The sequence below is a fragment of the Peromyscus maniculatus genome, chromosome 4 (assembly GCF_049852395.1).
Source record: "Peromyscus maniculatus bairdii isolate BWxNUB_F1_BW_parent chromosome 4, HU_Pman_BW_mat_3.1, whole genome shotgun sequence".
Lineage (NCBI taxonomy): Eukaryota > Metazoa > Chordata > Mammalia > Rodentia > Cricetidae > Peromyscus > Peromyscus maniculatus.
The window spans coordinates 14,322,473-14,347,004 of NC_134855.1; the positions used below are offsets into that span (position 1 = coordinate 14,322,473).

Sequence of the window (24,532 nt, forward strand, 5' to 3'; positions counted from 1 at the left end):
ATAACCAGGGCTGACTGCTGGGATCCCCAGAAGCTGGGGGGTAGAGGGGTCCCCGCAGAGTTTCATGGCCGGAGTCAAAGATGGAGGCTCTGCTGGGAAAGAAGATGGCTCTGGTGGTCCTCGCCTCTGGCCCCTGTGGTGGGGTTGGCACACATTGTGGTTAGACAGGGCCTGGAGGGCCGTGCCAGGCTGGGCCGAGGGGTTGAGCCGTATTGTGCGTGGAGGGACGTGCTTCACGTCTCATCTATAAATAGTGAGAGGATGTGGCTTTGCAGTCGAGTGGAGTCCACACATGGCTTTCCTCAAAAACGTGAAGGTGGCAGCACGCGCAGAGCCGGCTGGGGCTGCCGTGATCGGCCCCGGAAGCTTGGTGGCAGTGGGCTGGGTTTTCCCTGAGGGCCTGGCCCACCCTGTGTGCTTCATCTCCAGTTTATAGGTGGGAAAAACTGAAGCGGAGGGTGAAGAGGTCGGGGCGGGTGGAGGACCCAAGGCCAGCTTGCATCAGCTTTCACCTTCATGTGCAGGCGTATCCAGAACTTTCCAGACCTTTCCCAGAGGCTGAGGGGGAATCATCACCAGCTTTAACGAGCGGCTGGCTTCAGGGCATCGTTGTGACTACATCAGGACGTGTCTGATCCCCCTTGTTTCCCAGGCAGGGCACACCCTGGCACCTGCTGGCTGGAAGACACAGACCGGCCAGTTGTGGTGAACTGGACTCCCGTCTCAGTTTACCCCCCTGTGCAGGAGAGGGCCCCAGAACTTCTTTCCTGCTGTATCTAGGCTGGGCTCAGGGATAACCTACGGGTAGAAGAGTGGCTGGTGCAGGTAGCAGCACCTAGGACTGAAGAGCAGCCGTGTGGCAAGGCCAGTTCTGCAAGCTGGGGCGTATTTTGGCCTCAGGCTGGGGACACCCCTACTGGAGAGGGGAGTGATTGTCAAGGTGGGAGAGCAGTGGACGTCTTTCTTGTGGCCTCACCCCACCCTATCTTGCTTTCCCCGAGCCCAGGACTAATTTGGGAGACGGGGCTTTGGGGTGGTAGATCACACATTTTGTAAAATGCACCGTTTGAGCCACGGAGAGCGCACACACTACGGCGTGCTTGGTAGAGGCGTGGATTGCACCATCGGCACACCTATCCAGTTCCAGGCTCTTAATCACCCCAACGGCAGCTGCCGGCCAGCCCCCCTCTCCTCCCTGGCCCCTACTGAGCTGCCCTCTGTCCCTGAGCCTTTGCTGCTGTTGCGATTCCTGCGAATGAAGTGACCCAGTCTGTGGCCATTGAGTGCTGCTTTCTGAGCATGGATGATGTCAGGGTCTCTCTCTGTGCCACCGTGGGTGCCAGCTCTGCACTCCACTTAGGATAGATTCCAGCTTCTGGCGCCATCAGGACGAGCCCCGTTCCGAGTCCTGACAAGTCCGTAAGGGGCCAGAATGTACATCTCTGGACCTGTGCTGCCACCTGGGATCGTAGGGCTCCTTGAGCCTGGTATGCTCCCCTGTGAGTCAGTGACAGTGACCTAGTGTGCCCAAGGCCCCACAGTGCCCAGTGCCCATGGCAGACTCGCAGCCATCCTCATCCTGCCTTCCAGTGGCCATCTAGCCCCTTGACCTTTTCCAAGCTAAAGGAAGATCTAGTGGAGCCTGTGTGCCCAGTGCAGGACAATGGAGGCAGTGGATTTCTGCTGAGTGCTTAGCATGCTCTGGACCCCAGGATCTAGGGCAGGCAAGGCAGCCACCCTACCTAGGCACCCAGCTATAAGGAGATGGGAAACCAGGGAAGGTGGGCTGCTGAGGTCAGCCTTAGTCTCCAAAGGGTAAAGCTTGGGGAATACCGTGTCTGAGCGTGCTAGGCTTTCCTTAGCTTTGGGTGAGGCACACACAGGGTGGCATCTATGGTAGCCTGGATGGGTCTACAGGCAGGGGAGCCTTAGCCAGCGGGGGCAGTGTGTTGGGCCAGTAGGGAGGGAAGCTCTGACCCTGCCCCGCTTGGGCTTGGGCATGGGCATTGAATTCCCCTCCATGGACGGGGAGCTTTGAGCAGACCTGCCAGTCTACTCACAGGCAGTGGCTGTTCCCTGGGAAGGAGAGAGAACCAAGCTCCCTGAGACACCGCAGACATAGAGGCTGCCCCCTCACTTGCCCCTGGGGCTCGGGACTAGCACCCTAGCAAGCACAGGTGGAAGCTTGACCGTCCAGACCTCTGAGTGTCCCCAGCGGAGGGACTGAGGGTGGTTGGGTGGACTTGGAATTTGGGGGGCTGCTTTCTCAGTGTCCCTGAGACCTACAGGGTTCTAGGGTAGAAGGCTCTCCCCCAAGGACCTCACCTCTGGACCTTTTGGTTGCAGCTGTTCCCTGTAGCAGCTCTTGGGACAGAAGCAAGCGCTCTGGATAGGTGGCCTCCCAGCTTTCCCCTCATTTTCCCTGTGCCGTGGTCATTTACACTCTAGAGTGAATTAGCTAGGCTAATTCTCTTCTTCCTGCCCCACCCCTCTCCCCCCACCCCCACCCCCGCTTTTAAAGCAGCTTCTTTGTATGGCACCCACCAGGTGAGAGAGATCCACTTCTGAGGCACAGGTAGGAATGACTGTCACCAGCTGTGGAACAGGGGCCAAGTGCTGGATCCAGCCCTGCCCCAACAGGCAGATAAGAGGGAGCTGTCACTGGGCCTGTGTTGGCTTATCCTGTCACCTGGCTGGGTGTCCCCGGTGCGACTGAAGTGTTTAAAGTGCTTGTCCTCCTGAGCTAAGTAAATGAGCCCCTTGTCATCTGTCGACACTGCTAATTTGCTGAACAAATTCTACCACAGGTAGCGCCAGAGGCCAGTCTGCCCCGGGTCCCAGCACAGGCCTGGGGAGGCAGGTCCTGCCGTGAGCACTGTCAATCTTGTGTGAGCCGCTCTGCCCTGGGCCACTAGCTGAGGATTTGAGAGGCGGCTATGTCTACCCCTCGAGAGTCCTTAGGCCTGAGCAGGGGACAAAGGACTGTCCTTCCAGGATGATACCCAGGCACTGAGGCCATAGTTTGACTCTGGGCCTCCTGCCTTAACACCACATGTGGGTCACCCTGTATGAATCACACACAGCCCAGCCACAGGGAGGCCAGGGAGCCGCAGGCAGCATGGAGGCCACTGACTTTTCCTAGAGCAACATCTGTGTTTCATCAAGTTCAGGAAGAAAAGCTGGGCGGCAGCCCGCTCCCTGGAGCAGGTTTTCCCACGGCCCAGAGTCACGCGTGTGTGACTGTGTGTGTGTGTGTGTGTGTGTGTGTGTGTGTGTGTGTGGTAGTTGTGTGTATGTGTGTGCTCGTGTGTGTGAGGGGGCGTGGGAGTGGGAAGAGGCAAAGCTGACGGCGGCTTTCTTTCCTCCACCATGCTCCACCTTCGTTTCTAGTAATAGGGTCTCTCACTGAGCCTGAAGTTCGTCGATTCACCTAGACAGCCAGCCGTTGGTCTTCAGGGGGCCTCCTCCTGTCTTCTCTCTCGGAAGGCGGGGGCTACAGGAACGTGCCAACACACCCAAATTTTTACCTGGGCTCTGGGGATTTGAACTTAGGTCCTGTGCTTGCACAGCAGGTGCTTTGCCTGTGGAGTCAATATTTTGGGTGTTCGTGTATGTATGCGTGTGTAGTTGGCCAGAGGTCATGTATGTATGCGTGTATGGGGGTCAGAGGTCAACACTGGGTGTCCTCTGTTGCTCTCCATCTTAGTTTTTGTATCAGGGCCACTCAGGACCTGGAGCTCACTGATTCCGCTAGACTGGTTGGCCCACAAGTCCTGAGGATCCTCTTGTCCCTGCCTTACCGGTGCTATGATTACAAACGTGCGCCACCATGCCTGGCTTATGTGGGTGCTGAGGATTGGCCTCAGGCCCTCATGCTTGACCAGCAAACACTTCACTGATGGAGCCAGTGCCCCAGCGTCCCCACTTTAAAAGTGCACTTACAGCTGGAGTCCTTGCTGTGCAGTGTCCTCTATTGTAGACCCTGTCTCCACAGGCCAGATCCCAGAGAGATCCCAGGGCAAGCAGCTCACACTGGGACCCCAACTTGCCCTCTCCAGCCTCCCAGGGCCATTGCTGTGCACACGGAGGACTGTGGGTGGTAAAGCTGGAAAGATCACCCAGGTCTGAATAGCAGCCGCTTGGGCCTCGGGCTTGGGGACCTGCCTCCCACCATTTCCTCTCAGTTTCGGTTCTTAGTGAGCGGAAACAGCAGTTACTGGAAATGAGAGGTTTGGGGGGGAAAGCGGGGCTTCCAGTGTTTGTGCTCTGCTGAGGTGGCTGGAGTGAGGGCAGATGCTGCCTGTGCGCCTGACCCTCTCTGCTCCGTGGACCTCTGTTTCTTGTCTGGGGCTGGATGGTCATGGCTTTTAGGGGTTGGTCCTGTGCTGTGGGGCTTTCCTCCCTTACTTCCTCTTCTAGGGGTCAGATGAGGGTGACCTCAACTCTGTCTCAGAACCTGATCGTCGAGACCAGGTGGGGCTGTGTCCCAGCGACTGTGATATGACAGGTCAGGCCATGGCTGCGTCCTATCTCCGTGGCCCAGAGTCTGGCCCAGTCTGTGGTGTTGGCAGCTGGGCTAAGCTAGGTGGTCTAGTCAGATGGACTGGGGCAGGCCTGGGGCCAGGTGGGTAGCCCTAGGTTTGTAAGACCTGGCTCACAGTTTTCAGATCCCACTGTGCAGGCTGATCCCCTGCCTCCCATATACTCTGGATCTCCTCTTCTAGCACCCTGTTCCATTAGCCTCTGCCTGGCCAAAGCCCAGATCGAGGATGTTTCCTTCAGAGTTGGGGCTGCAACTACAGCCTCACACTTCCTCTTCATATGACAGGACCCATCTCCTTGGGGTGAGTGGAGAATCCTATGGGGCTACTGATGCTAAAGGTGCTGGCTGGCCTTATTGCTGGTGTATTGGGCTTCATTTGTCTTTGGGGTCTCACTTTGAGACCCTCCCTGAGGTGGCAGGAAGTGCCTGGTTGACCTTGGGTGTCTCTGACTTAATGGGACATGTTCTTTTTGGTTTTTACTCAACCCCAGCTAAGGCTTTGGGAGGTCACAGGGATGTCAGTGAATTGATGCTTGAGAACAAGCCAGGCGGGCTGGAGAGATGGCTCAGCCGTTAAAGGCTAGGCTCACAACCAAAAATATTAGAGAAGAGGCCAGGCATGGTATATCAGTATAGGGGCAGAGAGTCCAGAACCTGCAAGCCCAAAGCTTGCCCTAGACCATCTGGCCTGGGACACCCTGGGTCCCATACAGATCCCTCCCCAGAGCGCCTGCTCTCTCCTGGCCTCCTTCTAGAGCAGGGTACACTCAATTGGCTCTCCCTGTCTTCTAGAATCTACTGTGTCCTGAGGCAGAGAAAGAGTTTCTCATGGCTGGCTGGTACACTGTGAGACTTTTTGTGACCAGGATTGGGATGAGGCCTAGCTGTCTGCTGGGGTGTGAGGACCTCCCCAGTGGGGGAGGTCTTTCTTGTTGGAAAACATTTGGCTGGGGTGGGAGCTGCTGAGTTTTTGAAGGGTGGGGGTGACCTCTGGGGCCCCCACCAAAGCTGCAGTCCTCATTTCAGCCAGTCATGCAAAGGAGTCACCGAAGGCGGGTTTCCTGGGAGCCCCGAGAAGAATGCAGCCGAGGTCTGTCTCTCTTTGTCTGCCCAGCAGCCGGTGGCTCTGACTCAGTGGGTATCTGGACATGGGCTTCACTGACACATCTTCAGTGCCCACAGTTGGGAAGGATGGCCACAGGGATGGCATCAGCTGACCCTTCTACTAGGAGGGTCTTGAGGGGTCTGGGGAAGCCAGGGGTTCTGAGGTTTCCCTTGCAGTGGCAAGTGCCTCTCAGTGCCCGGGTGTCTCACTAAGAACCCTGCCCCCTTCCTAGGGGTTTTGTTGTAGCCAAACTCCTCCCCCATTGTGCTTTGCCCTTTCCTTTCTGGGAGATCCAGGGGATCAGGCCACAATCTAGACTGAGAGATGAGCAGCTTGGGACACAGGGGCACCTCTCCCTCTTTCCCAAGAAGCCTCTGCTACTGTGCCCTGCCTATCTATGACTGTTCTCTGAGCCAAGGCTGGTCCAGCATGGATGGCAGGAATTTAGTACTATAGAATCGGGGGTGTGTGTGCAGAGCCTGATAAGTAAGCTTTTGTCTTCCCATCTGAAAAATGGGCCTAGCCCACCTCTGGGACTGTAGTAAGGGTGTAGTGAGGTGAAGCTTGTAGCATCCAAGGACCAGTTTAGCCAGGAAGGAAGGAGTATGTCCTCTCTTTAGGACCTGGGGAGGAAAACAGAGTCGCCCCTGGGCAGCCCCCCCCAACCTTCTTTACATTTATTTGGAGAAGCAGAGATGGGCAGGTGCCACACTGCTTTTGGCTTTGGCATAGAGCTCAGTGTGGGGGGGTTGGCTTCATCTCACTCCGGATGAAGCTCTTCCCTCTTCGCTTAGCCTGAGCAGCTGAAGGTGCAGGGCTGAGCTCCATCCCGCACAGACCAGAGAGGCCTGTAGTTGTCGGCTCTGGCCAGCCCTACTCTCCCTTGCTTCTGCTGCACACACAGAGGCTTGTCCCTACGCGTTCCCAGGACCACTCAGGAGGGCTGGCAGGCATTATGGGGTGCCAAAGGAAGACAGACTCTTAGCCTTGCCTGAAACTTGGGGCTCTCTGTGTTTTGGGAAGATCAAGCAGGAAACTGTCCCCAGTGGAGGCAAGAGCTTCAGCAGGTGTTTTTCACACCCTAGCAGTGACCTCTGCTTCCTGGTGACCCCAGTTTGCTGGGTGACGCTTTCACCAGTGGTGGAAGGGGCAGATTGGGTGGGGTCTCCCGCCCCTGCTCCCATGGGTCACCACTTCCCACAGACCAACTCCAGGAAATTATTTGATTGCCCCTCCCCCAGAGCCTTTTGGTCCTCTCCAAGGGGCCTGCACAGGCAGCGGCCAGGGACATTGTTTTCCCTGCAGTGGGAAAGGTGGCTTCCCTGGAGGGCAGGTTCCGACCTCAACTGTCTCCCACACAAAGGGCTTCCCTGAGCCAGGCCAGGAAGCGGGTGCTTTTCCTGAGCTTCCTTTTCCAGCGTATTTTAAACCACCCAAGGATGCAACTGTGGGGAAAGATTTGAAGACCGAAGAGCTGAGTGTGCTAGCAGTGCCTCTTTGGGCTGGAAAGCCTGGACCCTGGCTTCCGCCCTGGCTGACACCTGTACCCACCTGCAGAAAGGTTCCACCTGCCCCAGCTGTGACCCACCTTCCTCCCTTGTCCACCAGCAGCTGATGTTTGGTGCAGGAGAGTCTACCTACCCACAGCCCTCACCATCCTCTTTTGGCTGCTGCGGGAGCCAGGGAAGCCAAGGCTTCCGGACTGGGAGGAGACCACAGTTCGGTTATTCCTGCCTGCCATCCCTGCTGGGACAGGTGCAGCCACCGGGGCCGGCTGGAAGTAGCAGTGTTGTGCTGTTCCCACTGGGAGCAAGGCTCTCGGTGCCCTGGGCTACATGGGTACCCAATGCTTGTATACCTCATCCAGCCAGGGTAGAGAAGGAAACTTGGGTGTGGGTATGAAGGCAAGAGACCATGAGGTTGAAGGGGGCTATTCCCACCCTGTGTTCAAAATGATTTTCAGATAAGTGTTCAGGTCCAGGCGGGTTTGGTAGGAAGCTAGGATCTTGTATGTTCTTTGCGCTGAGGGCTGTGGGGAAGTGACGGGATGGGGCTGTGGTTGGTAGGGGGTCTCCTGTCTTTTGGACTTTGAATGGACTGCTTCTGAACCAGGGAGAACACCGGGAAGTCAGCAGGTCACTGAGCCGCTGCTCGGCCTTCTATGAGTGCCTTCCTTCTGCAAGACACTGGGACTTGGGGGGCTTGGATTGGCCTCTGCTCAGGGAAGGGCTGAGGTTCTAGAACCTCTCTCTGCCAAGAATGGGGCTGGGGTTGTTGACCCTTTGAAAACCCTACAGGTGGGCTGTTTGAGTGAGAGGTAGCCCTGGTTTGGACCCAGTGTGGGAAGGTTGGATAGCAGGCAGCCAGCTTTATTGTGTTTTAGCTAATCAGAACAAAGTCAGGCTTGGGGAGGGATCTACATTTCTACCTTGAAGCATCCCTGAGGTACAAAGCATGGCCACCACTTGTTGAATGGGCGCTTACAGAACAAGGGTCTCAGCTGTACTTGGGTAGCTCTAGACAGGTAGAGAAGATTAAAGGGTGGATGAGGACAGGGGCTCCCCACCACCACCAACCCCTGATGCCAGACACTCTCAGTGTCGGGGGGACTGAGGTATGCAATAATGTACTGGGTGGAGAGGCCAGCCTCTGCTTGTTTTGGATCATAGATCTGGTGTGTACTCTGGGTCCAAGGGGTCAGATGTCTTGCTGCAGGCTCCTGGCCCCAGAGAAGAATAAGCAGGGATCTTGGTGCTCAGATAGGGGTGCCTTCCAGTCCTCAGATGGGTGTTCTTACCTGGACCCTCTTCAACACCCCCCCCCACACACACACACACACGGGGCGGGGGCGGGGGGGGGGAACTCTTGTGAAACTGAGGCCAAACTGAGTGTTTCATCTCACTGTGTCGCAGCTGAAGCAGAGTTGGGAGGGTCCCACCAGTCCCACCCGCTTCTGGAAGTGCTTTCTCTCATGCGAAAGTTCCTCTGGCCTCTAGGTTCTGGGGAACCAATGTAGGACCCCCAGCCATCTCAGCTCCAGTAGACCCTCTACTTCTTTCCCCACCCTGCTTGACCATAAACCCATCCAGGGCAGACGCTAAGACACTCCCACCACAGTCCCTCTACCCCCTCCTCATTTTGGGGTGGAGGAGCTGTCATCTGTCCCCTGGGGGCGGCAGATGGCCATGTAGTTTGGAAAGGAAAACAGCACAATTTAGAATTAGTCCCGGGTGAGAGGCCACAGCAACATCTGCCTCCGGATGCTTTGGGGAGTCACATTTCTATGGAGCAGCGCTGCCAGGGAGGTGGGAGGCAGCACAGTGGAAATACTGAAGCCTCCGGCCGCCGCCGACAAAGCGCAGGCAGCCGTTGTGGGATGACGGGCACAGGGGCCATTTGTACTCCGCTGCATCTGCGGAAGCCCGCCCCCTTCCTGGGGCCCCAGCCTGCCTGCCACTCACCTGCAGCCAGCCACAGTGGGACAGGTCACACCTCAGGCCTCGGAGAATGTGGCGTAGAGAAAGCAAAGTGGAGAAGTAGGTGCCCTGAGGAGACCTCAAGAAGGAAGTAAGGAGAGGGTGCACCTGCCGTGGCCAGGTTCCCGCTGCAGGAGGCCTTGAGTGCCAGAGCACTGGCGGTTCTCATCTTGCTGACGGTTCAGGCTCCTGTCCTGAGCAAGTCCCACCTTTCAGTCCTGGAAAGGTCCTCCTGCCACCCGAGCTGGTCTGGTGCTTAGGGACTCCCCAGTGAGTGAGGCCACTGTTGGGTGCCCTCTCCCATGCAGGGCTTAGGCCTCTTCGTTACTCACATCCACCTGTCGGCGTTGAGGACCAAATGGCCACTGATGCTGGGGATTGTGGCCACGGCTGTAGCCCAGCTGTGGCCTCAAGGTCCCTTCTACTGCCTTCGGGACATCTGAATGCTGTGAGGAGAGAATGTGGCTAGGTGGTACAGAGGTCAGACAGGTAGGGCACGGACAGAGGAAGAGGGTCTTTGAGCTACCCCTCTCCCCAGCTGCCCCTGAGCTAGACCCTGCCCGCCCGGCTCCAGGCCTCTGAGGGATGGTCCCGTCCAGGTAGCCCTGCCCGTCTTCCAGCTGCGGTATGTTGGTGGTGGATGGTGGCCTCACCCTTGTAGGCCCAGCCAGGCCACATGCCTGCGCTGTGGTGTCCCCAAGCCCAGGGTGGCAGTGGGGTGGACAATAGGCCTTCTCAGCCACCACATTCCCCCACGGAGGAGCTGCCCTGGCCACCGGCTTCCCAGCTCCTGCCCCACCCGCTGGGGTTGGCGTCTGGCCGCGCCCTGCAGAAGCAGCTGTCCCCTCTCCACAGACGCACCTGCTCTCCGCTGCCCTTTGTCCACGCTGCCGGCGCCTGATTTATTGGCCATATTTTCCCCCTTGCTGGTCCAGCAGAACACAGGCGCGCTGGCAAGTGTGCACCCCGTTTAGGCGGGTTCCCCCAGCCCTCCCATTGTGATTCCTATTCAGGGTGCTGCAGCCTGTGCTGGAGGGGACGAGGAGTGTGAGCAGGTCTGGAGCTTTGGGCTACACTCAGTACCTTTCTTTACCTTAAGAGACCTAACAGGGTCGCTTAAGGGCTGGAAACCCAGAATGGCATTGGCCTTTCCCACCCAGGAAAATTTTCCCGCCTCTTGGAGCCTTGGTCTCACTGGCCAAGAGCTCCCCCCCCCACTCCCCTAGTCTGCAGGGATGGGTGGATGGCAGCTCCATTTGGCTTTGAAGATGAAGCTCCCTCTGTCCCTCAACACCCCCTCCCCCGCGGCTTCACCAGTGGCTGGGAAAGAAAAAAAAAAAAAACCTTTTCTCCAAGTGGGCCGAGGCCAACTCTGCCCGACAAAGGGGCATTGATCCAGGGAGGAGGGCTGCTGCTTCCAGGGGCCAGCCTCAGCCTGCAGATCCCAGGCTCCCAGCGGCCTCTCCAGCAACTGGTAACTGGATCCATGAGTAGCTAAGGCAGTGCCTGCCTCCTAGCCTCCCCAAGTATGGCTCTGCCAGAGCCTAGGTGCCCCCAGAGAAGCAGGTGTGGATCTCAGTGGCTGGTCACACTGGTGGGGAGTTGCCCTTCGAGGATACCCCATGCAGGAGGAACCAGATGCCACCCCCCCCCCACACACACACACCAATCTGCACACTTCCCATGCTGTGTAGGAACCATTGCAAAGGCTTGAGTTAACTCCCCGGGGGAGAGGGGGGTGATTTGTTTTCTTTAAGCCAGTTGGTTTGAGACTTTTGGCTTCTGGCAACAGATGGTCACCGGAGTGGCCATTTTGTGTCCTCCATACCCAAGCCGTGGACACAGATGAAAGGCTTCAGCGAGGACAGATGCCTCCCAGTACTTCTGCTGAGATACCTGACCCCAGACCCCAAGCTGCCTCCAGCAGCTCTCAGTGGGGAGGCCTCTCCTGGGGCCTCTCTCTCACCGAGGTTTGGTTATAAATAGCAGTTCAGAAGCAAGTGGAGACAGCAGGCTGGCATTGGAGGTGGGGATTGAGGCAGGTTATAGCCTCGGCTTTGGGTGCTTGGGAATCAAGGGGCAGTCTCTGTCCCGGTGGGCAGGCTCTGGAAAGAGCAGGATGGCTGTTGGCAGGGCCTGTGTCTGCCCAGAACCTGGCTGTGACCCTGCCGTGGGGCTGCTTTGTCAGCCGGCAACGTTCTGCCTCAGAGCCTTTGCCTCTGGGAAGAGCTTGGCTTGGCTGCTCCCAGAGCCCTCTCTGGGAGTGTGGGGCCTGGAGGTGGGGCAGGAGTGGGCTCAGGGAATTTATGGCCCAGGCTCTGGGAGCTAGGCAGGCAGGTGGCTGAGGAGGCTCCTGTGACTGGGGCAGTGGTGGACCTTGAGCCTGTCCCTTCAGGGAACCAGTGAGTCTAGGCATGAAACCGGAACCCCCGCCAGTGTGGAGATGGGGCGGGCTCTCAGCCCACCAGAGTGCCCCCAAAGAGCTGAGGAGGACTAGCCTTCGCTGCATCGTGTCCTCAGAGAACTGTGCTGCCGCCGCTGTTGCTGGAGGTGTGGTACAGACAACTTGTGTCTGGAAATTTAATTTGTCCCCTGAGGGGGTGTCCTTGCTGCCAGGGGTATGATATGAGGAACCTGTGTCTGGGAGCTGAGTTGTAGAGAGCGGGCACCAGCCTGCGTCCTGGCATAGCCCCCTTGCTACGGGCCAGGAACTGAATAGAAAGAAAGCACATACACTCCCCAGTCTGCTCTGCTTCCCGCGTTTACTGTGCTATTGATGTTTGAAAGTCGAAGGAACCGTGAACTCTTTTATTACCCAGATGATGCATATTCATGACAGAAGCTGAGAGAGAAAAGCAGATCAGCCTCCCAAATGCGAGTTTCACAGAGTGCCCCCCCACCCCCAGGGGCTCTGCGGGGCCTGCAGGGGCCCCTTCTCCATGGCTCACTGCAAGTAAAGACCCATGGGTTTTGAAATCTGCCTGGTCTGAATGAAATTCAAGCTGGTCTTGTCTCTAGCCTGGCCCCAATTAACAGTTATTATTTCTTTTTATTGAGGTGAAGTTCACTTATATGTGAAAGTAACCGCTTTAAAGTGAGCGCCTCCGAGGCACTGCACCTTTCATCATCTCATGAACCTCTGCCCACCAAGCAGCCACCGCACCTCTGTTCTAGAAACTGATTCCAGTTGCACCTGCTGCCCAGGGCGGGAATAGCTGTCGCCATGGCAGAGAGGAGGGCTGGGGAACTAACTGCCCTGTATGTATGTCTGTCAACAGCTGCAGTGGGGCCTTCGTGGGCCAGCGGTGCCAGGACCCCAATCCGTGCCTGAGCACACCCTGCAAGAATGCTGGAACATGCCATGTTGTGGACCGCGGTGGCGCTGTGGATTATGCCTGCAGCTGTCCCCTAGGTTTCTCTGGGCCCCTCTGCCTGACACCTCTGGACAATGCCTGCCTAGCCAACCCCTGCCGCAATGGAGGCACCTGTGACCTGCTCACCCTTACAGAATACAAGTGCCGCTGCCCCCCGGGATGGTCAGGTAAGCGCTGTAAGAAGGCTGTGAGCGTCATGGCTGGGACCTTTCTAGTAGCCCGACCGTCCATGTTGACTTGAGATGCTCTGGTATGCCAGACTTTCTCCTGGCTCCGAGATAAGCAGGGATCTGCCATCCAGGAAAATCTTGGAGTTCTTTAGGAACTCTGGCCCTTTTCCAGCTCTGAACTGTCTGATTTTTTGCTGCACTGTTCCAGGGCCCCAAACCCTCACTGTATAATTATGTGAGCAAGGCGGGAGTCCTCATGCAGCCCCGGTCTCACCCTCTCCCTGCCAAGATGCTTTGAGCTGCCATTGGTTATATATGTGGGGTCCAAGAGACAGCTAGGTACAAATTTTAGGCTACCCATTTGGTCTCCGTCCTCCGTGTATAGAAAGATGTCCAAGCCGGGCGGTGGTGGTGCACGCCTTTAATCCCAGCACTCGGGAGGCAGAGCCAGGCGGATCTCTGTGAGTTCGAGGCCAGCCTGGGCTACCAAGTGAGTCCCAGGAAAGGCACAAAGCTACACAGAGAAACCCTGTCTCGAAAAACCAAAAGAAAAAAAAAAAAAAAGATGTCCACATTTTGCAGCAGTTACTGAGAATCATCCCGGGTTGGTGTCTCCGTGGTGTCCAAATCTGCCATAGGCTCATAGGGAGGCCCTGGCTACAGCTGACCCTCTTGCCTCCCCCCGCTCCAGGAAAGTCATGTCAGCAAGCCGACCCGTGTGCCTCCAACCCCTGTGCCAATGGTGGCCAGTGCCTGCCCTTTGAGTCTTCGTACATCTGTGGCTGCCCTTCCGGCTTCCACGGCCCCACCTGCAGGCAGGACGTCAACGAGTGCAGCCAGAACCCGGGGCTGTGCCTCAACGGAGGCACCTGCCACAACGAGGTCGGCTCCTTCCGCTGTGCCTGCCGCGCCACCCACACCGGTCCCCGCTGCGAGTCGCTCTACGTGCCCTGCAACCCCTCACCCTGCCAGAACGGGGGCACCTGCCGCCCTACGGGAGACACCACCCACGAGTGCGCCTGCCTGCCAGGTAGGTCCCGTCTCAGCGTGCTGGCCTCTAGCTGGAAGTCCATGGGTGTTTTGCCGTCGAGCCAGAGGGGTGCAGGAAAGGGGGGATACCCTTTGTGGAGGGAACACAAGGGGAAGTTTAGAGAAGGCCGGCGGCGGTGGAGAGCCTGGCAGACAGGGCATGGTTCTTAGGAGCCCATGGAGGGAGCCGTAGGCGTAATGGAAGGGCAGGTCAGGATAGAGGTACCAGAAGTCAGGTGACACTCTCAATGGCACCACACACTTCAGGTCAGGCCCCACTGGTCCGTTTCTGTCTTGCCCATCTGCTGAGATCCGTCGGGGTGTACATGAGCCCCAAGCCTCCTTTCCGCTAAGGGTGTCTTCTCTTGGTGCTCCCTACCTCCTGGAACTCCCCTGATCCTGGCCGCCTGACGCCCTGTCTATACCCTGAGCCTCTTAGGGCTGCGGGGCAGCCTGCTTTTGCAAATGCTCGTGAGCTGCCTGGCATCTACATGTGAGTCTCAGTATGTCAGAAAAGCACCCTGTCACGGGCAGTCCCTGGGGTTTCCCCTGTCTCGGGGGATGGAAGATTGGTGGGTAGGGCCTTGAGGACCTTAGGGGCGTGAGTTGTTCATTACTTCCTTAGCAGTGTTCTTCCCTCTGAGCTGGCTGTCTCTGCACGCGCGCGCGTGCGCGTGGGGGATGGGGGTGGGGGTGGAGTGGGGGGCCTGCAGGCACAGCGCTGGTCCTTTCTGCTGCCTCTCTAAGGATGGTCACTCAGAGATTTGAGACTTCATCTCGGCCACAGACCAGGTAGTTGGGAGAAAGGGATAGTGGGCTCAGGAAACGGGAATAAGTTTGGTTGCTGGGGGTAACCTCAGGCCACCCCACCCCCCTTGCAACCCTGGGGCCCCCTACTCCCTGAAAAAGGGAAGTTCCCTTCTGCCCGGAGCTTGCAGAGCTAGCCTCAAGACTCTGCGTGCAGACATTGGCTTGTGCATTTCCTGAAAGTCATTGGGCAAGCTTGGAGGTAACAGGCAGCTGCCTACACATTCTGTGGCCAGCTAGGCTTCCTTGAGGGCTGGGACAGAATCTTCATGCTCAATAGGCCCCAGAGCTGTGAGTTCAGATCCTTCTTGGTGGCCACCTCAGACCTCAGGCATTAGAACCTGAGTTGAGAGGCCATCCTGGTGGTTCGGTTATGTGGGCTAGGAGAAAGCGGCCTTGTCCAAGGAGCTTGTGCGTGGAGCTGGCACCAATCCACCTTAGGCAGAGTGGGGTGGGTCAACTTAGGGTGCTGGGAGGTGGGCAGGAGGGAAGGAAGGGCTGGGTGGGGTCCACTTACCATAACTGGTGGGTCTCAGATGTTGATGTCTAGTGGCTGGGTCACCCCTAAAAAAAACGGGGACACCCAGTACCTTTCGTAGAGACTGTTTCAGAGTAGGGAGAAGTGAGAATTATTTACCCAAGTTGTTGTTGAAGGGACTCACTCAGGGCTCAGTTATACCCACCATTTGGGCTCTCAGGTAGCCCTGTACTAGGTCCCCTGAGGGGCGTGGGACACAAGGAGATACAGGGCACTAAGGTCAGGACAGAACTCAGCTCTGGGAGCTCTGACGAGGAACTGAAGTGACCCTGGCTCCTGTGTACCTTGCGGAGCCCCACCCGGCCCCCTCATGCTCTCTCAGGCCCCATTCCCCTGGAGGATGCTATATAGGCAGAGGAGGCTCCAGCCAGGCTGCACGTGGGACTTCCGTTTTCTTGTCCTCTCCCCCAGTGAGAACTTTCTGCAACGCTCAGGGCGCCTCCGGGCTCAGTTCTAGCCTGGAAACTTGCCCTGTGTTAGAATAAAGCTCTGCGCAGGCAGGGAGACATGGTACTTGGTCTTGCTGACCCCTAGGTGGGCTCTAGGCTCCAATTTCCCCCATCCAGACAAGCATTTGTTCTACACTTTGGCTTTTCCCAGCCTCCAGCTTTTTTTTTTGCTGTGATGCAAGCTGGTGGGGTGGAGGGGGAATCTTTGAGAAGGAGCCAAACAGGTGGGTTCTCCAAGGGCAGGAGGGGTTCAAAGGCATCCCCAGAGAGGGTGTTAATTAGTAACTGGCTGCAGGTTTGGCTGTTGCCAGACTCGCCTTTCTGGGTTGATCATTGAACTGGCGGGAGTTGAGGAGATTAATAGCTAACTGGCTGCTGAGGAGGCTCTCATGAAGGCCACGCTGCAGGCCACACCTCGGGGCCCAGCCTCAGGCTAGATGAGCTGCTTTAGCCTGTGGGGGAGAGGCAGGTGCCCTGGCTGAGCTCTAAGGAAAGGGGCTCACGGGTCCTGATTCGGCAGGCCTGCCTGGGTCCCACCACTCTGGTTTCCAACACAGTGCTCCCAAGCCCCGGTTTTAGTTCCAGCCATTTTAGGTATCCATGGCTTCCCCACTGGTTTAGTGTAGAGAACCCCAGTGCGCAGTCATCAGAAACTCTGCTAGTGGTTTTGTGGCAGAACCTTCTAGAACACTATGTTCCCGGATCCCTGCCTCTTCAGCTAGCCCTTTACACAGCAGCTTTCTAGAGAGGAGCTCTCACCTGTGGACACAGGAGCAGGGAGGCCACTGAGGGATAGATCGATGCCTTGTCCCAAACGGGTGGGACATTGCAGGCCCAGCCAGAAACTTAAGACACTGGAGCTCAGCAGGTCTCCTCAGCAGGCCCCTAAGGTCAGGTTGACCTGCTGTCCCCTGTCCCCTAGGCTTTGCTGGCCAGAACTGTGAAGAAAATGTGGATGACTGTCCAGGAAACAATTGCAAGAATGGGGGTGCCTGTGTGGATGGCGTGAATACCTATAATTGCCGCTGCCCACCGGAGTGGACAGGTAAGTTACACGGGACTCCGTGGGGCAGTCTTCCACTAACTAAAATCCATACAACGGAGTGGTAGGGAGGTCTGAGCTCTGTTCCATGCTGGGGAAGCCCAGGCTGGGAGACCTAGGGTGGCCCAGGAGACTGGTGGATGGGGCAGCCTGGGCCTCCATTCGGAGTCAGCACAGCTCAGCATCCGCTGGTTCTTGTGGGCTATGAGCACTCATCCAGAATCAGGTCCCAGCATGGAGCCAGGCAGGAGTCTAGCATTCTGGGCAAGTTACCTAGGGATGAATACAAGGCTGTCCTCAGGGGGCCTCACTGGTTAGTGATAAACTAGGTCAGCCATGAGACGACAGCCCTTGGGGCTGGAGAAACGCACAAGTCAGCTAGGAAGACTTCCTGGAGAGAGGGACTTACAGCCCCACAGCCTAGGGCGGGGAGCTGAGCGTGTAGCAGCAGCTCCCCCACCCCCTGAGGTTGATGGTCCTGTGGCCCTTGCAGGTCAGTACTGCACAGAGGATGTGGATGAGTGTCAGCTCATGCCCAACGCCTGCCAGAATGGTGGAACCTGCCACAACACCCATGGTGGCTACAACTGTGTGTGCGTCAATGGCTGGACTGGCGAGGACTGCAGTGAGAACATTGACGACTGTGCCAGTGCTGCCTGCTTCCAGGGCGCCACCTGCCATGACCGCGTGGCCTCCTTCTATTGCGAGTGTCCGCACGGGCGCACGGGTGAGTGAGTGCAGGAGCCTCGCGGGAGAAGGCCGGAGAGCCTGGTGGGCTCACCACCCCTGGCTGCCCACACCTGGGGCACTGTGAGTGAGGTGGCGGGGACCAGCTTTGCTCAGGCATAGCTACAGGGCTGGGCACATGAGTCTCAGTTGGTAGAGTGCCTGCCTAGCATGCCCAGGGCCCTGGATTCAACTCCCAGTGCCATATCAACTATGTGGGTGGTGGCACATGCTTGTCAGTCTAACGCTCAGGGAACAGTGGATCAAGAGTTCAAGTCTTCTTTAGCTATAAAGCAAACTTGAGTCCAGCCTGGAATATGTGAGAGACCCTGTCTCAGAAAAGAAAAGAAAACAAAACCCAAAGCAACAACAACAAAAACAGATAAAGCTGTAGTAGCTCTTTGGCACCTCCAGCAGTGACCAGGCGGGTCTTACTGGACAGAGAGGCATACTGGTGACAAGTCACTGACAGTGATCCGGGCATTGTACGATGCTTGAGCAGGTCACAGAGATTCATTTCAGGGTACTGGGTGAGGGTGGCCCGACTGCAGCCGCCAGTCATTCCCAGGGAGGAGAAAAGCAGTGCCCACTCAACACGGCTGTCCTGTCTAGGTCTGCTGTGCCACCTCAACGATGCATGCATCAGCAACCCCTGCAACGAGGGCTCCAACTGCGACACCAATCCTGTCAACGGCAAGGCCATCTGCACTTGCCCCTCTGGGTACACGGGGCCAGCCTGCAGCCAGGACGTGGATGAATGTGCTCTGGGTAGGTGTAGATGCAATGGCAAGGCCGCAGGAACATCCCGGCTTGTCACACGGGGGTTGTGACCTGTCCTGGAGAACCACCAGTTTGATGGCATTGCAGGTGATCTGGAGGCCAGAAGGCCAGATCAGCCCTCATCTGTGCCTCTCCCACCAGGTGCCAACCCCTGTGAGCACGCGGGCAAGTGCCTCAACACACTGGGCTCCTTTGAGTGCCAGTGTCTACAGGGCTACACAGGGCCCCGCTGTGAGATTGATGTCAATGAGTGCATCTCCAACCCGTGTCAGAATGATGCCACCTGCCTGGACCAGATCGGGGAGTTCCAGTGTATATGTATGCCAGGTACGTTTATGCCGCCTCCCACCTTGGGGGCTGCCAAGAGCAGGGAGCGGGAGACTGAGTCAAGGCTGGATAGCTTCGAGTAAGACTTCAGTCAAGGTTGGCAGCCTCTGGCAAACTGGGGCTAGGTTAACAGGACCAAGCAGAGAATGTGCCCAGAGTTGGGCAGATAGACCCAGAGTAGATATAGGCATGAACTCCAGTGGGCTGGCGTACTAGGGCTGTATGAGGGAGAGTCATTGCTGCCCCAGGTCTCCAGTTGAGGGGCTCTGGTGGGGCCTACTGAACTCTCCTTGGCCTCTCCATCTCCCATCCACAGGTTACGAGGGCGTGTACTGTGAGATCAACACAGACGAGTGTGCCAGCAGCCCCTGCCTGCACAATGGCCACTGCGTGGACAAGATCAACGAGTTCCTGTGTCAGTGCCCCAAAGGTGAGGCCACCTGCTTACCGCAGGACCCGTGTCCTCTTGATCTCTTCCCAGACGAGGACTTTGCCTTGTGAGTTGACCAGGATGTTTTCAGGCCTTCCTCAAAGGTGAAGCCCACGCTGAGATGTGGGGAGCCCAGCACAGAAAACCTTTACTGAAGGAGGGAAGGATGACAGGAGCTGCTGTGCCCCCGAGATGGGAGGGTCCACCTGCCCCCCCCCCATGTCCCCTTCTTGATAGTCATGGGGAGTGAGGACATAGTGTGGGGATCTGACCTCTAGGGCTGGGAAGGACTTGAAGGAACTGAGGAAGGGGCCTTGGGACAGTGTCTCGCCAGCCCCAGGGCTGGACCAGGCCTTGGGCCTTCTGAGATGTAAATCAGCCATCCTAGACATGGTTGAGCCAGGGGAGCCCCATTCACAGCCTAGTGAAGCTGTAACCATAGCAACCAGAGGTGGTTTGGGGAAAAAGGACCCTCTGTTGGGCCAGGGAGGCAGCCACTGAGCAGTTCTGAACAAGGAGCTTTGATCAGAGGGCCAGGGTGTAAGGGCAGGATACAAGGGGTGGGTAGAAGCCTGGAGGTCAGCTCCATCTCGGGCCAGAGCACCCTGTGGGGAGCCCGTGTGGGCAGGCATTCAACTAACTCTAGGGTTTATGGGTAGCAATCAAGGGGTTGGGTACAGTCAGATGTGACCGTCTCCTCTTCCTTGGTGGCCACAGGCTTCAGCGGGCACCTGTGCCAGTATGATGTGGACGAGTGTGCCAGCACACCATGCAAGAATGGTGCCAAGTGCCTGGATGGGCCCAACACCTACACCTGCGTGTGTTCAGAAGGTACAAGAGGCAGTGCAGGATCTGGGGGAGGGGACAATTGGGGCTGGGTGGTGGGAAGAGGACAGGAGACTGGCGAGGCCTTAGTCTGGGGCCTTCTAATCTGAAGACCAGGAACTCAGCTCAGTTTTGACTCCAGGCAGGAGTAATGCGACTATCCCAGGGCATGTGACACCTCCCCATCCATCGGTGACCTGGCGGTGTCCCTGGGCCTGCTCACTGATTTCCCAGCGGGTGGCCCACTGAGTGTTGAGGGAGTAACTGGCTCTGACGCTCACCTGTGCCTACCCTCCCTGTGGTCCAGGTTACACAGGGACCCACTGCGAGGTGGACATTGATGAGTGTGACCCTGACCCCTGCCACTATGGTTCCTGCAAGGATGGCGTGGCCACCTTTACCTGCCTCTGCCAGCCGGGCTACACAGGCCATCACTGTGAAACCAACATTAACGAATGCCACAGCCAGCCGTGCCGCCACGGGGGCACCTGCCAGGACCGTGACAACTCCTACCTCTGCTTATGCCTCAAGGGAACCACAGGTGACTGGCCAGAGCTGGCCCTGGGTGGGAAAGGGCAAGGCGAGGCTTGGAAGCCGACCACATGTCACTCTGACCCTAGGACCCAACTGTGAGATCAACTTGGATGACTGTGCCAGCAACCCCTGCGACTCGGGCACGTGTCTGGACAAGATTGACGGCTACGAGTGTGCCTGCGAGCCGGGCTACACAGGTGAGTGGCTGACATCAGAGGTCAAGGTTAACCCTAGAGTCGTTAGATGAGTCAGGTCTGGGAGGGACTCTGGAGTTACCAGGGGTCCAAGGGCTGGATGGCACAAGCCGGGGTCCCACTACCCAGCTCTTGGGCTGCCAACCAGGGGAGGTGTCAGAAAGACTGGATGGCCTCCACAGTGTCGCCTGTGAGTGTCAGCCCTGGCCATGTGAGATCTGATGGCCCAGTAGGCTGTGATGGGGTGGCCTGAGCTCTGAGGCCAGGCTTTTGGGCGTGTGTTCTGCCTCTGACCCTTAGATCTGATAGATCCTTAGCTTCTCTGGGCCCCAGAGGTCTGGTTAACCAGAGGGACAGTGGTACCCTCTGTGCCAGAGATACCCTGGGAGGACAGCAGAAGAGAATGGGTCTGAAGACTAAAGCTGGGCTGAAGAATGGCTCAGTGGCCTAGCATGCATGAAGCCCTGGGTTCAATTCTACAACCACATAAACCAGATGCACTGGCACATGTTTGTAACCCTAGCATTTTGACATTGAAAGCAAGAGATCAGAAGTCCAGGTCGTTCTCAGCTACTTAGTGAGTTTGTAGCCAGACTGGAATACATGAGACCCTAAAGCTACTGGCACGACAGTCATGTGGCTCGTGGCTACATAAAGCCGTTTACCAGAGCTCAGAATTTCACAGATTCGCGTGGGGAAACTGAGGCTCAGAAAGGTCTAGCTCCGGGAGGAATGGACTCTGGGTGACAGGCCTCGTATCTGAGCCCCTCCCCACCCACAGGGAGCATGTGCAACGTCAACATTGATGAGTGTGCAGGCAGCCCCTGCCACAATGGGGGTACCTGTGAGGATGGCATCGCGGGCTTCACCTGCCGCTGCCCCGAGGGCTACCATGACCCCACGTGCCTGTCCGAGGTCAACGAGTGCAACAGTAACCCCTGCATCCACGGGGCTTGCCGGGATGGTCTCAACGGGTAAGGCGGGCTGGTCTGGGAGGTGTCGGCTACAAGCCTGGGGCAGACACAGGCTGGGTGGATGGGTGCTCCTTGTGAGACCAGTGGTCCTGAGGTCCACCCCAGCACCTTCCCAGCATCCCTGGGCTGTGTCTTCACTGGCCAGCATCAGCTCAAGATACAGACTTTAAGTACCCTAAATACACGGTGGCAGCTGAAGCCGTTTTCTGATACTTGTGACAAGGACAGCAGCCCTTTGTTAGATGTGGGGGTTGGGGGGGGGGACGACACGGACAAACGGACTATGAAAGTCTTTATTAAAGCTATTAGAGTTTTATACAGAAGGTCAGTAAATTGCCAAGTTCACATTGTCCCAGTCTGGGACTCTTGCATGGTTTTGGGCAAAGTAGGGTACCTCCAGCCCACCTTAAAAGAGTATCCCAGGAAATAATGTGTCTAGCGGGAGGGCTCTGAGCCCGGACTGCAGCACAGTCCTCTGTGTAGGTACAAATGTGACTGTGCCCCTGGGTGGAGTGGCACAAACTGTGACATCAACAACAACGAGTGTGAGTCGAACCCTTGTGTCAATGGCGGTACCTGCAAAGACATGACCAGTGGCTACGTGTGCACCTGCCGAGAAGGCTTCAGCGGTGAGTGGGGTGGGTGGCACAGCAGGGTGGGTCCCCCCTGGTAGCCTGGGGCTGGCAGTACAGACCACAGCATCCTCTGCTTGGTCCACCTGAATACAGGAGCTGCTGGTGTCTGTTGGGCTGGGCCTCTGCCTCTCCAGAGCAATGCATAGGGCAGAGGTGCAGGCCGACCCACTCTTGCTCCTCTTACAGGCCCTAACTGCCAGACCAATATCAATGAGTGTGCCTCCAACCCCTGCCTGAACCAGGGCACCTGCATTGATGATGTCGCCGGGTACAAGTGCAATTGCCCTCTGCCCTACACAGGTACAGGCAGCCGAGGGGTATAGTGGGCCTGAGAGTGTGTGGGATCACCAGGCATTCTAGAAGGTTCTGCCCCTTGCTGAGAGCCTTAGGTCCTGGAGCACTTGGGCCTGGGCCTGGGCCTGGGGATAGATGAGCAAACATAGAGGATGCCTGGGAGGAAGTCCCAGGGTGTGTGTGTCCGGGTGTTTATCTGGCAGGCTTGGAGTGAGATGAGCACCAGACTCCTCCAGGGAAAGCCCAGGGCGCTGATGGACAGTGCATGGATCAGTGTCCACTTTGCCTGGGCCTGGCTCAGGGGCCTGGCTGCCCTCCTCTGCCGGCTGGGCCTGAGATTCCTTTGATGGCAGCTTCTTTGTGTGAGGAGACAAGGAGCCCTCTGTTCGGATGAACAGAAGCAGCTCCTGCCATGGGCACTGCCTGAGGAATGGCGAGGAGTGGACCCCCTGCAGGAGAGATGAGCAGAGCATTGAACATGAAAGCCATGGCCACATAGCCCCCCTCCCCAACCCTGTCAGCTCCTGATACTGCCACTGGATACTGGTGGCTTCATGCTGCTGCTGCTGCTGCTGCTGCTGCTGCTGCTGCTGCTGCTGGGCTCTGGACATCCCAAGTGGGTCTGTGAAGATTGAGGGTCCCTGCTAGTGTTCCTATGATGCCTGGCCAGCTGGTGACCAGGATGCTGTTTTTTTTTTTGTTTTGTTTTGGGGTTAGGGTTGGGGTTGTTTTTTTATTTTTTTTGACAAAAGTTAAAGGGCCTGGATTTTGTCTCCTGTGTTGGTCAGTGAGGAAACTGTCAGCAGCTGGGCGCACCCCATGTCCCTCCTGGTCTTGTTGCTATCGGGGCTGGCGGGAGGAGTCAAGCCATGCTGACCTGCTTCCTGCTGGCCTGCTTCCTGCTTCCCTTTGCACAATTGTCGGAAACTCTGTCAAAGTTCCTGTCTGCCCAGGTCACCGTGGAAACCGATAGAGATAGGGGCCCTGGAGACTCACACTAGCAGGCTGGGGACATGGTGGGAGACAAGGAAGATAAGGCTTCCTTGCTCAGCCCTGGAGCCAACCATAGCCATAAACAGGAAAGCCGGCCTGGATTACAGGGAGAGTGGGTGCACATGGCTCCCCCAGGCGGTCATCAGACTCACTGCCCTGGTGGGAGGCTGCACCCCATGCTCCCCAGCAAGTAGGCTGTGCGTGGAGTAGCCACAGCGGTCTGTCTCCCTCTAGAGTGAGCCTCCTGTGATCTAGAGCCTCAGGATCGGCTGCAGGCAGGGCTTTTCCTGGAATGGGGAGCAGGCTAGGGTTGGCCAGGCTCAACTACCTGTTACAGTATGGATCTTGTTTTGAGGTTTTCTGGTGGGGCAAGGCCCAGGCTTCATCTTGAAGCATTTGGGAGGCCAGAGATGGCTTCAGGGGCTAGGTAGATCGCTCATGGAGGAAAAGTGCTTGCTGTGGAAATATGAGGCCTGAGCTACATGAAAACAAGCCATGACTGAATGCCCCTTACCCTGACATTTGGGGGCATAGACTGATGTCTCCTAAGAGCTCACTGGCTGGCCAGCCTAGCTGAAAATGGCAATCTTCTGATTCAACGAGACTCTGTCTCAGAGGACTAAAGGGCAGAGTTGATAGAGGGCATCTGATATCCGTCTCTGTCTTTGCATACACACTCATGTGCACTCACACTCACATGCACATAGCATATGCTTTAAAAAAAAAAAAAAGGTGGCTTCAGAGACTTGTTTTGGCTTTTTCTCTAACTTCCTGTCTGTGATTATCACTCCTCCTAGGATCAGAATCTGGTTGGCCAATCATACAGGGTCCCTAAACTCCCCCCCCCCATGGGAGACGCTATGGGTCATGCCCACTGGGTTCTACCATATGTCTTTCTCCTTAGGAGCCACGTGTGAGGTGGTGTTGGCCCCATGTGCAGCCGGCCCCTGCAAAAACAGTGGGGTGTGCAAGGAGTCTGAGGACTACGAGAGCTTTTCCTGTGTCTGTCCCACAGGCTGGCAGGGTGAGGCTTGCCTGGTCCCATCAGACTGGGACAGGGGTGGTGGGTGGGAAGCCAAGGGCCCCAGCCAGCTCCAGGGCAGGAGGGAGTAGGCTCCAGTCTCCAGAGATGAGCCCATAGGTGCTGAGCCACCCGCTCTGGAGAGCTCCAGAAGCGGGAGATGACCTTGGGTGACCCTTCCCATCCTGACTCTGTAGCCTTCTGTTGCCCAGAGGTCAGGGGAGAGGCATTTGCAGGAGCTAGGGCAGAGGCTCAGAGGGCAGGGG

The 24,532-nt window shown here is 57.1% G+C and overlaps 1 protein-coding gene across 1 annotated transcript in view; it reads left to right on the top strand.

Moving 5' to 3' along the window:
- Positions 1-24,532, top strand: part of Notch1 (notch receptor 1) — a 46,979-nt gene that overhangs the window by 5,915 nt on the left and 16,532 nt on the right. Inside the window, exons 3-16 of the mRNA XM_015999447.3 lie at positions 12,403-12,665; positions 13,360-13,698; positions 16,414-16,536; positions 17,027-17,260; positions 17,872-18,027; positions 18,181-18,366; positions 18,683-18,796; positions 19,514-19,627; positions 19,929-20,162; positions 20,242-20,352; positions 21,131-21,323; positions 21,807-21,952; positions 22,145-22,258; positions 24,150-24,269. Coding sequence (XP_015854933.1) covers positions 12,403-12,665; positions 13,360-13,698; positions 16,414-16,536; positions 17,027-17,260; positions 17,872-18,027; positions 18,181-18,366; positions 18,683-18,796; positions 19,514-19,627; positions 19,929-20,162; positions 20,242-20,352; positions 21,131-21,323; positions 21,807-21,952; positions 22,145-22,258; positions 24,150-24,269 — 2,447 coding nt within the window. The remainder of the gene's footprint in view (positions 1-12,402; positions 12,666-13,359; positions 13,699-16,413; positions 16,537-17,026; positions 17,261-17,871; positions 18,028-18,180; positions 18,367-18,682; positions 18,797-19,513; positions 19,628-19,928; positions 20,163-20,241; positions 20,353-21,130; positions 21,324-21,806; positions 21,953-22,144; positions 22,259-24,149; positions 24,270-24,532) is intronic.